At 44.6% G+C, this 15,072-nt stretch overlaps 2 protein-coding genes across 8 annotated transcripts in view; one reads left to right on the forward strand and one right to left on the reverse strand.

Annotated features, from left to right (window-relative positions):
* On the reverse strand, positions 1–14,738 carry MTNAP1 (mitochondrial nucleoid associated protein 1). Of its 5 annotated transcripts, XM_077253420.1 has the most exons (6): positions 14,504–14,738; positions 14,254–14,409; positions 9,919–10,962; positions 9,678–9,824; positions 2,711–2,827; positions 1–253 (listed from the first exon to the last, which is right to left on the reverse strand). In XM_077253420.1, the coding sequence occupies exons 3-6, from the start codon at positions 10,958–10,960 to the stop codon at positions 225–227; spliced, it is 1,335 nt and encodes a 444-aa protein (XP_077109535.1). In that variant the 5' UTR covers positions 10,961–10,962; positions 14,254–14,409; positions 14,504–14,738; the 3' UTR covers positions 1–224. The 5 variants fall into 5 exon arrangements, with proteins under 5 accessions (XP_077109535.1, XP_077109536.1, XP_077109534.1 ...); XM_077253421.1 differs by lacking the exon at positions 14,254–14,409 and having other exon boundaries at positions 14,504–14,553; XM_077253419.1 differs by lacking the exon at positions 14,254–14,409 and having other exon boundaries at positions 1–248; positions 14,504–14,542.
* Positions 229–15,072, forward strand: part of VCF1 (VCP nuclear cofactor family member 1) — a 24,109-nt gene continuing 9,265 nt past the window's right edge. Inside the window, exons 1-2 of one of the 3 annotated variants that reach the window (XM_077253424.1) lie at positions 259–273; positions 14,262–14,370. The gene's annotated coding sequence lies outside the window, so the exon portion shown is untranslated. Of the gene's footprint in view, positions 274–14,261; positions 14,371–14,603; positions 14,670–15,072 lie in introns of those variants that run through there. The other 2 variants (XM_077253425.1, XM_077253426.1) reach the window with 2 other exon arrangements.

The following is a 15,072-nucleotide window of genomic DNA, read 5'->3' on the forward strand; positions in this document are numbered from 1 at the left end:
TTTCAGTCAGTAAACTCTTTTAATAATGGCGTGGTCAGTACAGGGTCTCCGTTACATAAACTCAATACTAGAACTAAAAATAAGTTAACACAACGCAAAAAATGAAATGTAAAAGAACCTCAGTGCAAATATTCACAAGGCACTTGCTGACTGTCTCCCATGACATCAGGGTGGCTGATTATGACACCACAAGCAGTACCAGCATTACGGAACCTGTGAGGTCATCAGTGGTATTTTCTCCAGCGATCCTGCTCTGAAAGAAAGAAGTTAGAGGTATGAGCTGACGCTCCTGGTCCCTAACAGGGGCACCCCTCCGCCATGTGCTACTTATGACACTGGTGCTCTCTTATTTGATAGAAGGGCTATTGCGCCCCCTTCTGCACCTGGACCGGGGTTTATGCAGAGGTTTTCTATCTGCTCACCTGCGTATAAACCCCCTCTAGTGGGCAGAAGGGAGAGCTGCAACACTGGAATCCCAAGAATGAAATTGATATACAGTTAATGGGGGTTTCTGGCTTCTGAAAACCCCTCTCCCTGGAATGTATATGTGTAGATCATTATATTACTATTATATAATATTTATATTTTGTTATTATTTATTATTTTATTTTTGTAAGGTTGTTCTTTTAATCCATTTAATCCCTGTGTCCCAGCTGCAGTTTTATTTGAATCGCCCTACCGAGTTCCAGAACTCCGTCTCCGCCGCTGCTCTCTGTGTCTGTTAATGTCTGCAGTGCGGACATCCCATTGTCAGTGCTGCAGCCTATACAAGAGCTCACTGGCTGTGACTGAGTAGATTGGCAGTTAAAGCCACTGAGCTCATTGATTGATTGCAGTGCTGTCAATGGGACACTCAGTGTTGGACCTGGGGAGGGTAAAGGTCAGTTTGATTTTTCTTTAACAAACTGCAGCCAGGAGACAGATTTTCAGAAACAAAAAATAAACCCCTTTAATGTGGGATAAGCAGTTGCCATATACCACAAGTGACGCTTATCCTAAAGGAGAAACAACGGGGTCAAATGGATAAAAAGCACAACTTTTCTAATACCGGTGTCACAGGAAAGTATTATTTAAGTATGAACAAGATATCAAAGTAATAGAGAAGAGCCTGACTGTCATGGACGAGGATCGCAATGTAATGCTCGGACTGGCTGGTGGCTCTCCCGACCAGAGCGTAATAGCATGTGTTTCTATGCAGCTGTCAGGAGAGCTGCCAGCCTGTCCGAGCATTGTGTAGCGATCCTCATCCGCGTTACACGGCAGTCTGACTCAACAGGACAGATGAAAACAACTATCTTGCTGCACAATATATTGACATTTTTGCAAAATCGCAGTATGAAACCTGCAGTTTTAGTGTGCTGCAAATTTTTCTAAAATTGCTCTAAAACTGCAGCAATTTTGCAGAGTTTGAGAAATTTTATTAAAAAAAAAAAAAAAAATGCAGCCTGGAATATAAATCTATGACCCAGCCTGGAAGGAGCGCTCGCTCTCTGATTTATCCTGCAGTCTCCAGTTAATTCCGTCTTTCGGGCTGGATGAGATGGATTGCTTTTTTACGGCTCCAGGAATACATTGCTGTGTGCGGAGTTAATGTTTTCCTTGCAGCTGGTGCGGTATAATGGTCCGCAATGATAGGTGATTTACCGGAGCGGCCCGTGCTGGGCATGAAGTGATCTCCTTGGTAATGTGGCTTTTAAAGCAAATATTCTGTCTGATCGTTAATATCCAGATCGCCCAGGCTTTGCCTTATACGGTTCTGTGGGGCTGATCCCTCTTGCTTCAGGTGAGCAGACCCTGAATATCTCAGAATTGGCGACATTATTACTGACTGTCAGATTAGGAGTGTAAATATGGCGCTAACATGTGACTGTCTTCCTATGCACGCGCTGGCACTTTTTGATGATCGCAGTTATTAAAGTGGCCACCTTTTTCCAAAAAAACAGCATCAACCCTATCCACAGGTTGTGTACGATTTTGCATCTCGGTCCCATTCACTTCAGCAGGGCTGAGCTGCTATACCAAACAAGAGCCCATGGATAGGGTGGCCACAGCTTTTGGAAAAGGGCTGCTGGGTTTTTCTAATCCTGGACAACCCATGTTATAATTATTGTTAAAGTGACTGCTTATTTTTTACTAGAAAAGATGTATTTGGGACTAAAAATAAATTTTGAAATTGGGTTTCATTAAATATTTTGCATGGTTTGGCTTTTACGGGCTCTTTAGTTTCTCTACACATTCATCATTGATGCGATCGGATAGATAAAGGCGTTAACTGTTCTGTGAAACCTTCAAAGCAAGCTCACTGCCTGATTCTCAGCTAACTCATTCTGCAACCAGCTATAGACAGTGCAACACAAGAGGGTAATTGCACTTGTATATGTCATTTTTATTCTTTTTTTACTTTATTATCCACAAAAGTGGGACAGTTCCTTTCTACTGTTTTGTGTATAGAGCTGTTCTGGATGTGTTTCTATGATTAAAACAAGACCTTGTGTAGGGAGATCCCTTCAGATCCTTCATACATGACCCCCTCTATATTTCCTGACTGTACATTAGCATCACTCAGGGAATAAACAAAATGGTGTGACAATGAGATACATAGTTCTACATAGGAGCTGTATACACAAAACGGTAGCCAATGGATTAGCCAAAAAAGGGCACACAGCTGGGCATAAAAGGCAACCTTAGGATTAAAGTGAGGTAATCATACTTATATGGTCAAAGTTCCAGGAATAGCTGAGAACGCAGTAACCCGCGAGAAGCATCGTCAGCCCTCCCGCACCGCCCTTCTTCACATTGATGTATTTGTTGTAGTAGCGTTCCCAAGCTGGAAAAAAAATGACATGGTTGTAAAATGATAGACGTAAAAAGGAAGGGGTTAACTAAACTAAACCTCTGAAACATAATAAAATTTTCCTTAAACTTACAATAAAGGGCAGTCCGGGTTTTTTTTTCAAAATTGGCCTCTGGTTAGGAAATAGTATATAAAATAGTAATTTAAAAAAAATTACCCGCCTAATTAAAAGTTTGCCCTTTCTGCGATGCTGTCCTGATGGTCCCGCAGCAGTGTGACCACTGACGAAAATGATTGACTGCAGCAGTCACAAACGATGGACGTGATATCAGCACTTCAGGAACACTAAGGACCAATTGGTTAATGGTGCTGGGGCAGCTGGAGTTTAAGTAGTGGAAGGGCTACGGACAGGGAATTATATCAGTTTTAAAACATTATGAACAACCCCTTTACAGAGCTATTGTAAATTTCTTGAAAAAATCCCTGAACTCCCCTGATTCTGATGCTGTTTTCCGTTTCGCGCTGTGTTGCTCCACTGCAGAGATATTCACATTTGTTGCTTATGTCGCACACTGGGAAATCTCTGCTTTGCAGTACAACTGGGTGATTCTTCAGAGTCATTTCTGGGGTGTGTGCTTTCACCCCACCCTCCCAGATGCTGCCAGTCATAACTCAGCAGCTGATCTAGCAGTCTCGGACCATGAGCCGTGATTGGCTGCTTCTGGATGGAAGAGTGAAAGTACACGCCCAAAGTGAAGAGTCTGCAGAAACACCCAGTTGTACTGCGAAGCAGAGATTTCACATAGAGCGGTCCAGAAGAGACAAATGTGAATATCTCTTCAATGGAGTGATGCAGCGGAATCGGGTGAGATTCGGGATTTTTACAAGATATTTAACTAACCTTTTGGAGCAAGTGACAGGTTGTGTTTAACCCCTTAACGACCGCCGATACGCCTTTTAACGGCGGCCGCTAAGGGTACTTAAACCACAGCGCCGTTAATTAACGGCGCTGTGGAAAAAGTGTATAGCGCCCCCCAGAGTCGGATTTTCTCTGGGGTCTCGGTTGCCGAGACCCCAGAGAACATGATTCGGGGGGTTTTTACCGACCCCCGAGTTGCGATCGCCGATAATTAACCGTTTACCGGCGGTCGCAACAAAAAAAAAAAACGCGATTTGCCGTTTAATTTCTCTGTCCTCCGATGTGATCGCACATCGGAGGACAGAGAAATGTGGTCCCCGATAGCCCCCCAATACTCACCTACCTCCCCCGGTGCTCCTCGTGTCTCCCCATGGGCGCCGCCATCTTTTTTCCGGGAAAAAATGGCGGGCGCACGCGCAGTGCGCCCGCCACCCGGAAGATCTTTGGGGTCTCGGCTGCCGGGGGTAGCCGAGACCCCAAAGAACATGATCGGGGTCGGTTTGCACCGACCCCTGCTTTGCGATCGCCGGTAATTAACAGTTTACCGGCGACCGCAAAAAAAAAAAAAAAAAAAAAGCGATCAGTTATTTCTCTGTCCTCTGTGATCGCACATCAGAGGACAGAGAAATAGGGGGATTCGGGGACCCTATCATACTCACCCGGGGTCCCTGGGTCCTCTTCTGTCTTCTCCTGCCAGCCGGCTTTTTCATCATGGCGGGCGCATGCGCAGTGCGCCCGCCATCTGCCGGCCGGCAGGAGAAGACAAGTTGGGGCTAAAATTAGGGTTAGGGTTAGAGTTAGGGTTAGAGTTAGGGTTAGGGGGTTGGGGCTAAATTTAGGGTTAGGGTTAGGCTACTTTCACACTAGCGTTTTTTGGCTTCCGTCGCAATGCGTCGTTGGAGAAAAAACGCATCCTGCAAAAGTGCTTGCAGGATACGTTTTTTCTCCATTGGCTTGCATTAGCGACGGATTGCCACATGTCGCATCCGTCGTGCGACGGATGCGTCGTGCTTTGGCGGACCGTCGACACAAAAAAAACTACATGTAACTTTTTTGTGCGACGTGTCCGCCATTTCTGACCGCGCATGCGTGGCCGGAACTCCGCCCCCGCCTCCCCGCACCTCACAATGGGGCAGCGGATGCGTTGAAAATACAGCATCCGCTGCACCCGTTGTGCGGCGCTTACAACGCTAGCCTTAGGCTTCTTTCACACTTGCGTCGGTACGGGGCGGTCGCAATGCGTCGGCCCGATGTACCGACGCACGTTGTGAAAATTGTGCACAACGTGGGCAGCGGATGTAGTTTTTCAACGCATCCGCTGCCCAGTCTATGTCCTGGGGAGGAGGGGGCAGAGTTACGGCCACGCATGCGCGGAAATGGCGGACGCGACGTACAAAAAAAAGGTTACATTGAACTTTTTTTGTGACGACGGGGGCTAAAGTTATGGTTAGGGTTGGGGCTAAAGTTAGGGTTAGAGTTGGGATTAGGGTTAGGATTGGGATTAGTGTTACGTTTGGGATTAGGGTTGGGATTAGGGTTAGGGTTGGGATTAGGGGTGTGTTGGATTTAGGGTTTTGATTAGGGTTATGGTTAGGGTTGAGATTAGGGCTGTTTTGGGGTTAGGGTTGTGATTATCGTTAGGGTTGTGATTAGGATTATGGATCGGGTTGAGATTAGGGTTAGGGGTGTGTTGGGGTTAGGGTTGGAGTTAGAATTGGGGGGTTTCCACTGTTTAGGTACATCAGGGGGTCTCCAAACACGACAGCCAATTTTGCGCTTAAAAAGTCAAATGGTACTCCCTCCCTTCTGAGCTCTGCCGTGCGCCCAAACAGTGGTTTACCCCCACATATGGGGCATCAACGTACTCGGGATAAATTGGACAACAACTTTTGGGGTCCAATTTCTCCTGTTACCCTTGTGAAAATAAAAACTTGGGGGCTAAAAATCTTTTTTGTTGGAAAAAAAAATATTTTTTTATTTTCACTACTCTGCATTATAAACTTCTGTGAAGCACTTGAGCTTTCAAAGTTCTCACCACATATCTAGATAAGTTCCTTAGGGGGTCTAGTTTCCAAAATTTGGTCACTTGTGGGGGTTTCTACTGTTTAGGTACATTAGGGGTCTGCAAACGCAACATAACGCCCGCAGACAATTCTATCAAAGTCTGCATTCCAAAATGGCGCTCCTTCCCTTCCGAGCTCTGCCGTGCGCCCAAACAGTGGTTTACCCCCACATATGGGGTACCAGCATACTCAGGACAAATTGGACAACAACTTTTGGGGTCCCATTTCTCTTGTTACCCTTGTGAAAATAAAAACTTGGGGGCTAAAAAATCTTTATTGTTAAAAAATATATATTTTTTATTTTCACGACTTGCATTATAAACTTCTGTGATGCACTTGGGCATTCAAAGTTCTCACTACACATCTAGATAAGTTCCATGGGGGGTCTAGTTTCCAAAATGGGGTCACTTTTGGGGGGTTTCTACTGTTTAGGCACATCAGGGGCTCTCCAAACGCGACATGGCGTCCGATCTCAATTCCAGTCAATTTTGCATTGAAAAGTCAAATGGCGCTCCTTTGCTTCCGAGCTCAGCCATGCGCCCAAACAGTGGTTTACCCCCACATATGGGGTGTCGGCGTACTCAAGACAAATTGTACAACAGCTTCTGGGGTCCATTTTCTCCTGTTACCCTTGGTAAAATAAAAATTTGGAGGCAAAAAGATCATTTTTGTAGATAAAATGCGATTTTTTTATTTTCACGGCTCTACGTTATAAACTTCTGTGAAGCACCTGGGGGTTTAAAGTGCTCACCACACATCTAGATAAGTTTCTTAAGGGGTCTAGTTTCCAAAATGGTGTCATATGTGGGGGGTCTCTACTGTTTAGGCACATCAGCGGCTCTCCAAACGTGACATGGCGTCCGATCTCAATTCCAGCCAATTCTACATTGAAAAAGTAAAACGACACTCCTTCTCTTCCAAGCTCTGCGGTGCGCCCAAACAGTGGTTTATCCCCATATATGGGGTATCGACGTACTCAGGAGAAATTGCACAACAACTTTTGTGGTCTAATTTCTCCTGTTACCCTTGTGAAAATAAGAATTTGTGGGCGAAAAAATCATTTTTGTGAAAACAAATGCGATTTTTTATTTTCACGGCTCTACGTTATAAACTTCTGTGAAGCACTTGGGGGTTCAAAGTGCTCACCACACATCTAGATAAGTTCCTTGGGGGGTCTAGTTTCCAAAATGGTGTCACTTGTGGGGGGTTTCCACTGTTTAGGCACATTAGGGGCTCTCCAAACGCGACATGGTGTCCGATCTCAATTCCAGCCAATTCTGCATTGAAACAGTCAAACGGTGCTCCTTCACTTCCAAGCTCTGCGGTGCGCCCAAACAGTGGTTTACCTCCACATATGGGGTATCGGCGTACTCAGGAAAAATTGCACAACAAAATTTGTGGTTAAATTTCTGTTTTTACACTTGTGAAAATTTAAAAAAATGGTTCTGAAGTAAAATGTTTGCAAAAAAAAGTTAAATGTTCATTTTTTTCTTCCACATTGTTTTAGTTCCTGTGAAGTACGTAAAGGGTTAATAAACTTCTTGAATGTGGTTTTGAGCAGCTTGAGGGGTGCAGTTTTTAGAATGGTGTCACACTTGGTTATTTTCTATCATATAGACCCCTCAAAATCACTTCAAAGGTGATGTGGTCCCTAAAAAAAACATGGTGTTGTAAAAATGAGAAATTGCTGGTCAACTTTTAACCCTTATAACTCCCTAACAAAAAAAAAAAATTGTTTCCAAAATTGTGCTGATGTAAAGTAGACATGTGAGAAATGTTATTTATTAACTATTTTTTGTGACATATCTCTCTGATTTAAGGGCATAAAAATACAAAGTTTGAAAATTGCAAAATTTTAAAAATTTTCGCCATATTTCCATTTTTTTCATAAATAATCGCAAGTAATATCGAAGAAATGTTACCACTAACTTGAAGTACAACATGTCACGAAAAAACAATCTCAGAATCAGCGGGATCCGATAAAGCGTTCCAGAGTTATAACCTCAAAGTGACACTGTAAAAATTGGCTCGGTCATTAAGTACCAAATTGGCTCTGTCACTAAGGGGTTAAAGTTCACTATCACAGTGATCAAAATAAAGGACGGCTTGATTCACTATTTTTTTTTATCACCTCCTTAGTTAGGTAAAAATAATAAAATATGATTTTATTTTTTTTCCATTAGGGTTCTGTTGGGAATGGGGTTAGAATTGGGGGTTTCCACTAGTTAGGTACATTAGGGGGTCTCCAAACGCGACATGGCGCCTGCCATTGATTCCAGCCAAATTTTGCATTCAAAAAGTCAAACGGTGCTCCCTCCCCTCTGAGCCCTGCCATGCACCCAAACAGTGGCTTTCCCCCACATATGGGGTATTGGCGTACTCAGGAGAAATTGAACAACAAATTTTGTCCATTTTCTCCTGATACCTTTTTGAAAATAAAGTCTGGGTCTAAAGTAAATTTTTTGTTAAAGTCAAATGTTTATTTTTTCCTTCCACATTGCTTTAGTTCTTGTGAAGCACCTGAATGTTTAATAAACTTCTTGAATGTAGTTTTGAGCACCTTGAGGGGAGCAGTTTGTAGAAAGGTGTCACATTTGGGTATTTTCTGTTATATCGACCCCCAAACTCACTTCAAATGTGATGTGGTCCCTAAAAAATGGTTTTGTAAATTTTTTGTTGGGAAAATGAGAAATCGCTGGTCAACTTTTAACCCGTATAACGTCCTAACAAAAAAAAATTATGTTTCCAAAATTGTGCTAATGTAAAGCTGACATGTGGTAATGTTATTTATTAACTATTTTGTGCGACACCACGCTCTGATTAAAGGGCACAAAAATTACGTTAAAAGTTTGAAAATTGCAAAATTTTTGCCAAATTTACTTTTTTTCCATAAATAAACACAAGTCATAGCGGATAAATTTTATCACTAACATGAAGTACAATATGTCACGAAAAAGCAATCTCAGAATCAGCGGGATCCGTTGAGCGTTTCAGATTTATTACCTCATAAAGTGACAGTGGTCAGAATTGTAAAAATTGGCTCCGTCACTAAGGGGTTAATGGAAGTCGTATAGAATCAGAAAAATGTTGCTTTCTTTCAAAAACGGCACCACACGTATCCATGGATGACTGGCTTTGTGAATGGAGATAACGTGTCATATCGCACCCAAACCTGTAGTCAGAAGTGGCGCTGTTTCTGGAAGAAAACAGCTATATTTGTCAATTCCTTGACAATCTCCTCAAAGAACTATAGGCTCATTCACCGATTTTAGAACACCATCGCTGACCTGAATGTTATGAATAGAGATGAGCGGATCAGGCAAAATTAGAATTTGTCTGCTTGTGTCGACGGGTGACAATGAGGAATGGATAGGCAGGAGAGCTGATCGGTAAGATGAGTAGAACGATTTCTTAATTTATTTTTTTTATCTTTTGATGGTCCTCTACATGTCAATTTTGCTGAATGCGCCCAATAGAATTTTGGCAAATGCCAATTTTTGCAGAATTCTATTCCACTCTAATTTATTTGTTCATCTCTAGTTGTGACCTATCCTAACGATATACCATAATTATCTTGGTGTGAAATATTCCCTTTAAAAGGAAGCTTTAAGACATTAAAGATTATTAATGGATTAGCTAATGGTAGAGAACCCTTAGGTAGCAATGTTAACCAATTTTGGAAATTGGCTTCCAGCTTGTGGAAGACTAAGACCTGGAAGTGAGATCTCCAAGCAGACTAGAATGCCACCATTGACTTAAAAGGGTTCTTCACTTTAGACAATCCCTTTTTGTAGTAAGGGTAACCCAAACTTTTCCACTGATGAGTGAAAGAACCTGACCACAAGTGTTGAATTCTCATGCAGCACCTCCACAAGACAAATAAGGTAACTTGCTCTCTCACCGTTTGCCATAAAAATTGTAAGGTTCCTTGGCGTAAAGCTATGGTTGGCCAACCAGTTTGGAAGCTCCCCGAGTCTGACATCCATCAGGCCCTTGGATGTAGACTGGCTTTCTAGCATGGACTCGGTACGAGCAATCTTGGAAACTTCTAGGGAAAGAAAGGAGAAAAATGACCCAACAAGCATAAAATGAATGAGGGATCCTTGTAGGATCCGAGCAATCCAGCCATGGTGGTACACTACCAGGTAGATTTCTTATTGGGTCTGACATCCTTGTTCCTCTACCAAGTGGATCCCATTGATCTTGTCTTCCAGGAACTATGCACAATTGGACATAATTGGGATACAACTGTGGAAACCAGTGCAGCCCTAAGTGACCATCGACAATCTTCATGGTCTTGGGTGGGAATATCACATCCATCTTGATCTCCATAGACTTTCCAGTCCCCAATGCTTTAATATCATGCATTTCAGCTTTTATATTGCACCCAACTTGGGCAATTCCCGGTATTTGTGTTTTAACCCCTTCCTGAGGAAAGTTGGTAGACCACTCGAAGACCATCAAAGCCTTGGTACATCCTGAAGGAAACTTTGAAACAAAATTTTGGTCCAAATGGACCTGTCTGTGAGGCCATACCCCATCTGAACTCACTACGATGTCTTTTTCTGAGATGCGATTGGGCACAAATAATCGGATCAAATCTCCGTCAAACTTTTTAGTACTGACTTGGTCTCTCACAGTTTCAGCGTTGCCCAATCTTGGACTTTCCACAGTAATTGGTACCGATCTCTCAAGATTGGTCTTTAATATAATGGCCTGCTGAATTGGCAACATAGGTTCTGCCAATGCCACCAGCTGTTGATCTTGCTCTTTTGGTAAGGTAACCATTTGACTTGTCCTTATGGCTGTCTGTAGAGCTTTCTTGGACTCTTCGATGGTTGCTACAGCTTTCTGCTGGGTCATCATGTTTTCTGATGTGACTTTTCTCACTTTTGTTGCTGTCGTCCGGGATGAGGATATGGTTTTGTCTTGCTGAACTTGAATTTTGAGTCCTGTCTTACTTTTCGCTTTTACTTTCATGTCCTGTTTATCTACGTTTGACAAAGTTGTGCCCGTCCTTTTCATGGGCACCTGTTTGGCAGTCCTACTTTGGTCTCCAGGGTCTGACCTTGTAGTTTTGCTTTTGTTTTCAGCCATCTTACAATGGGGTAAATGGGATTTCAGCCTCTTAAAAGCCTTCCCGCAAAACGGGCAAACATCCATTGGAGAAGATGGATCTTTCATCACTGAAGAAAACAAAAATATGAGGTTCAGAGGTTATAACCACAGTGGTTAAAAATGGATAAAGGGGAGCAGGGGACATCTGACTTCTGGATCCTCCACCTAACTTGAGGCGGGGAGTGAGTAGAAGGGTGGCTGCGCAAGCTTAGTTTACTCTTTTCACCTAAGGAAAGGGAACCGTAATAGGTTCGGGTCTGGTCGAGAATTGAGCCTGTAGTAGAGTTGTGTGGAGTCGCCCCAGTGATGTCTAGATGTGGCAGCCGCCTTACAAGCTGGAATGGGTGTGAGGTGGGCCTGTTCCCCTTGCTTATTATGGGTGGGATACCCGACTATCATAGTATTATGAGAAGTTCAGCAGCACTAATCCCTCTCCGAGCCGCTCCCAGTGTCAGGATGTTGTCATTGACCAGGAGTAAAAGGACGTGTAGGGATGGGATGGAAGAGTCATTATCTGTATGTCTGGTTGGGCAGCTTATGAAAGAAGGGGGCAGGCCTGATGGTCAATATAAAGAGTGGCCTGGTCCAGGGATCTTTTTAAAGTGGGAGTCTGTGGGTCTCTATTAGGAAGCAGCTGGTCTGGGGGTCTGTATAAGAAGTGTTGGGGATTGAGGGGGTAACTGTAAAGGGGTTGGTCTAAAAGGTGGGGGCTGGTTTAGGGGTCTTTATATAGAGAGGGGACTGGTCTAGGTGATCTATATAAAAGGTATAGGGGGGCTTGTCTAGGGATCTGCGCTACGCTGGATTTGCAGCGCCCCAGAGTCCTGGTCGTTGCAGTACTGTGGCTCCGCCGCTAAGGGGGGCTATGGTACGTCTGATGGCACTGAAGGAGTTCATCTGACCAGGTATCACAGACACCAATACATTTCACAGTCTGGCCTCCAGGGGGAGCTAAGGGTACTATTCATTAGGCCACTCCTCACAGTCTGGTAAAACTGGGGGTTAGGCAGGAAGTTAGAGAGAAGCTGACTGGGTTGGAACCAGGCAACACCTTGTGGCAGAGGGTGTTGTAGGGGAAGATTCGGTAGGGTCCCTGTCAGGGGTGGGATCCTGACGGAGGCCTGGCAAACAGAGAGAAAGCTACGGGACCGCGACTGCACTTCATAGCGGCGGTGCCCTAAGAAAGGACAAGAAGCGAGATTTATTGTGCTGAGTGAGAAACGAGATCAACGCAACAGGGAGAATACCAGTAGGAGTCGTGCTGTTAGACCGAGGCAACATCCTACTGAGGCGTAAATAACCGGTGGCCGGAACGCCGAGGAAGTACAGGGCTCTAAGCATTACTTCAAACCAACGGCAGGGCAGAGAGCTATAGGCTGCTGTCTCACATCACCTACGCAGACATAGGGGGCAACTTGTGGAGAGGGGCCACACTAGGGTCCCGGAAGAGCTCCGAGCCTTCCCGTCATACGGGTGCGTCCTACCATAAGATCTGGGGGACGAGAAGAACATCAGAATCGAGTTGTGAGGGAACACGAGAAACAGACACAACAGTTGTGGGGACTATCCCGTAAGCACAGCAGGGGAGGACCACAACACATAAGCGCTAGAAGGAAGGCACAGATTTCCACCTGCGAAGGGAACTCTGGAGGTGCCATCGGACCGGCCGGACTTGCGCAGCCTGGTTAACCGTATTCCGGACTGAGGACCCAGAAGCCTTCAGTAAAGAGGTAAAGAGACTGCAACCTGGTGTCCTCGTTATTTACTGCACCGCACCACCATCCACATCTATCACTGTGCGCCCCTCAGCAGGGTCACGGACCGGGTCTAGCCACCGTGACAACCCCAGAGCAGAGACTCAGAGGCCCGGTACCGGGTACCCCTCGGCCCTGCGGCAGTGGGGGCGCTACAGATTGGTCAGTGTGGGCTGTATAAAGAAGGGCCTGGGTATATAAAGGGGTGGATAGTCTGTGTGTCTCTATTAGGAAGAGGCCGGTCTTGGCATCTGTATAACGGTAGCTGTTGGTCTGTAGGAGTGTAGGGGATTGATCTGTATAAAGAGTCAAACTGGCTTTGGTATCTGTATAAAGTTACGGAGTTGGTCTAGGTTGTCCTTATAAAGAAGTGGGATGGTTTAGGAATGAATATAAAGAGAAGTGACTGGGCTAGGTGATCGATACAAAGGTACTATGGGGGCTGGTCTAGGGGTTTGGATAAAGCTGCAGGGGATTAATCCATGTGGGCTGTGTAAAAAGGGGGGCTGTAAAAGGAATGTGTGGGATTGATTGGTGTGAATTACAAAGATTCAGACTAGTCAGGGTATCTTGATAAAGGTAGGGGACTGATCCTGGTATCTATATAAAGGTGGGGGCAGGTCTGGGGGTCTGTAAAAGGAGTGCGCGGGGATCTGTATATCTGTAGCATCCTCAATAATCAGAACCTCCCACTCCCGTCTCCAAGACTTTACACGTGCGGCGCCGATTCTTTGGAATGCACTACCTAGGTTAATACAATTAATCCCCAATCCCCACAGTTTTAAGCGTGCACTAAAAACTCATTTGTTCAGATTGGCCTACCGCCTCAACGCATTAACCTAATTATCCCTGTGTGGCCTATTAATAAAAAACAACAACATAATCATGTTCCTCCATCATGTTCTCATACACTTTATGCAGTTAATAGCCCTCTGTGTCTGTACTGTTACATACTTAGGCAGTTAACTGGTTCATGCAGCTTTACATGAACACCCGAGCCTTACACTATGGCTGGTCCAAATAACTAAAGCAATTGTTACCATCCACCTCTCGTGTCTCCCCTTTTCCTCATAGATTGTAAGCTTGCGAGCAGCAGGGCCCTCATTCCTCCTGGTATCTGTTTTGAACTGTGATTTCTGTTATGCTGTAATGTCTATTGTCTGTATAAGTCCCCTCTATAAGTTGTAAAGCGCTGCGGAATATGTTGGCGCTATATAAATAAAATTATTATTATTATTATTATTATCTGTATAAAGGTAGGGGGCTAGTCTGATGGTCTGTATAAAAGTGGGGGCTGGTCTGGGGGAATCTGTATAAAGGTAGGGGGCTGGTTCACATGGTCCTTTTAAAGATTGGGGATGGTTTAAGGGTATTTATAAAGAGAGGGAACTGGTCTAAGTGACCTATATAAAGGCACAAGGGGGCTGGTCTGGGGTCCAAAAAAGGGTGTTATGGGATTGGGTGAGGGTACTGTATAAAGAAAGGGGTCAGTGTGTGGTCTTTTTTTAAAGGGGGGAATGGATTTTGGGGTCTGTGTTTTACAGTGCAGTGCGTGTCCTAAATAAAGGGACATAAGACCCCTTTTCACACCACTGTATTACGCACCTTTTCAGGGTCCCTCAGCTCAAAGACATCCCCCCGGTTCACTGACAGGAGGCAGAGAGCTTGAAAATAGGAAATGAAAGGCACAGTTTATCAGAAAGTTCCTAAACTTCTCCTGAGGTAAGGATTGCGCTTTATTCCTACACTGTGGGGTGCTCACTGTCAGAAAACATGGACTCATGTAAAATAAAAAAACAAAGGTGACTGAATATTTGGGGGTCGCACACAGCTCAGACCCCGAGCCGGGGGTTACCTGCTGCTCCTCACTCCTCAGCCACATGCTGCCTCTGCCCTGCACCGCACGTGTGACGTCACCTCACACGTGACGGTCACATGGACACACCTTTGGCCACTCTCATTGGCTGAAAGAACTTGTCCCTGGGAATGAAGGCGTCTCCATGTTGGTAGCGGCAAAAGTGGTAAGTGCTTTACCGGCTGTTATACGGTCACTGAACCTCTCCCATACGTCTGATATTATAGTATTGCGGGTATGGAGACTGCGAGTACACGTACTTTAAAATAGAAGGAGAAAATCGCGTTTATACTCCAACAAAATGGAGACGCAGCATGAGGCGACGAGAAGGATCACGTGGGTAGTTTAGTGTTTTGTGATTGGCTGGAGCCTCCAAGATGGTAGTATGGGCGCCATGTTGGTAGAGGCGGTAGACACATTTACAGCTCGTATCTACCTCGCTGACAGGCTCAGTTTGTTGCGCAAGATCAACCAATCGGAACCCTTGTTTAATTTTCAACTCATTTCTTGAAAAAAAAAAATAAAAGCAAAATTCGGATTGGTTGCTATGGTTGGCTCTGCTCTCCATA

The sequence above is a fragment of the Ranitomeya variabilis genome, chromosome 4 (assembly GCF_051348905.1).
Source record: "Ranitomeya variabilis isolate aRanVar5 chromosome 4, aRanVar5.hap1, whole genome shotgun sequence".
Taxonomy (NCBI): Eukaryota; Metazoa; Chordata; class Amphibia; order Anura; family Dendrobatidae; genus Ranitomeya; species Ranitomeya variabilis.

Bases quoted from the DNA above. Each gene is read 5' to 3' on its own strand.
- MTNAP1 (XM_077253419.1), bottom strand. From the start codon at position 10,960: ATGAAAGATCCATCTTCTCCAATGGATGTTTGCCCGTTTTGCGGGAAG. The intron at 9,825-9,918 runs GTAGTGTACCAC...TTCTTTCCCTAG, and splicing joins CCCAATAAGAAATCTACCTG to AAGTTTCCAAGATTGCTCGT. The intron at 249-2,710 runs GTATGATTACCT...CTTTCAGAGCAG, and splicing joins CTGGAACTTTGACCATATAA to GATCGCTGGAGAAAATACCA.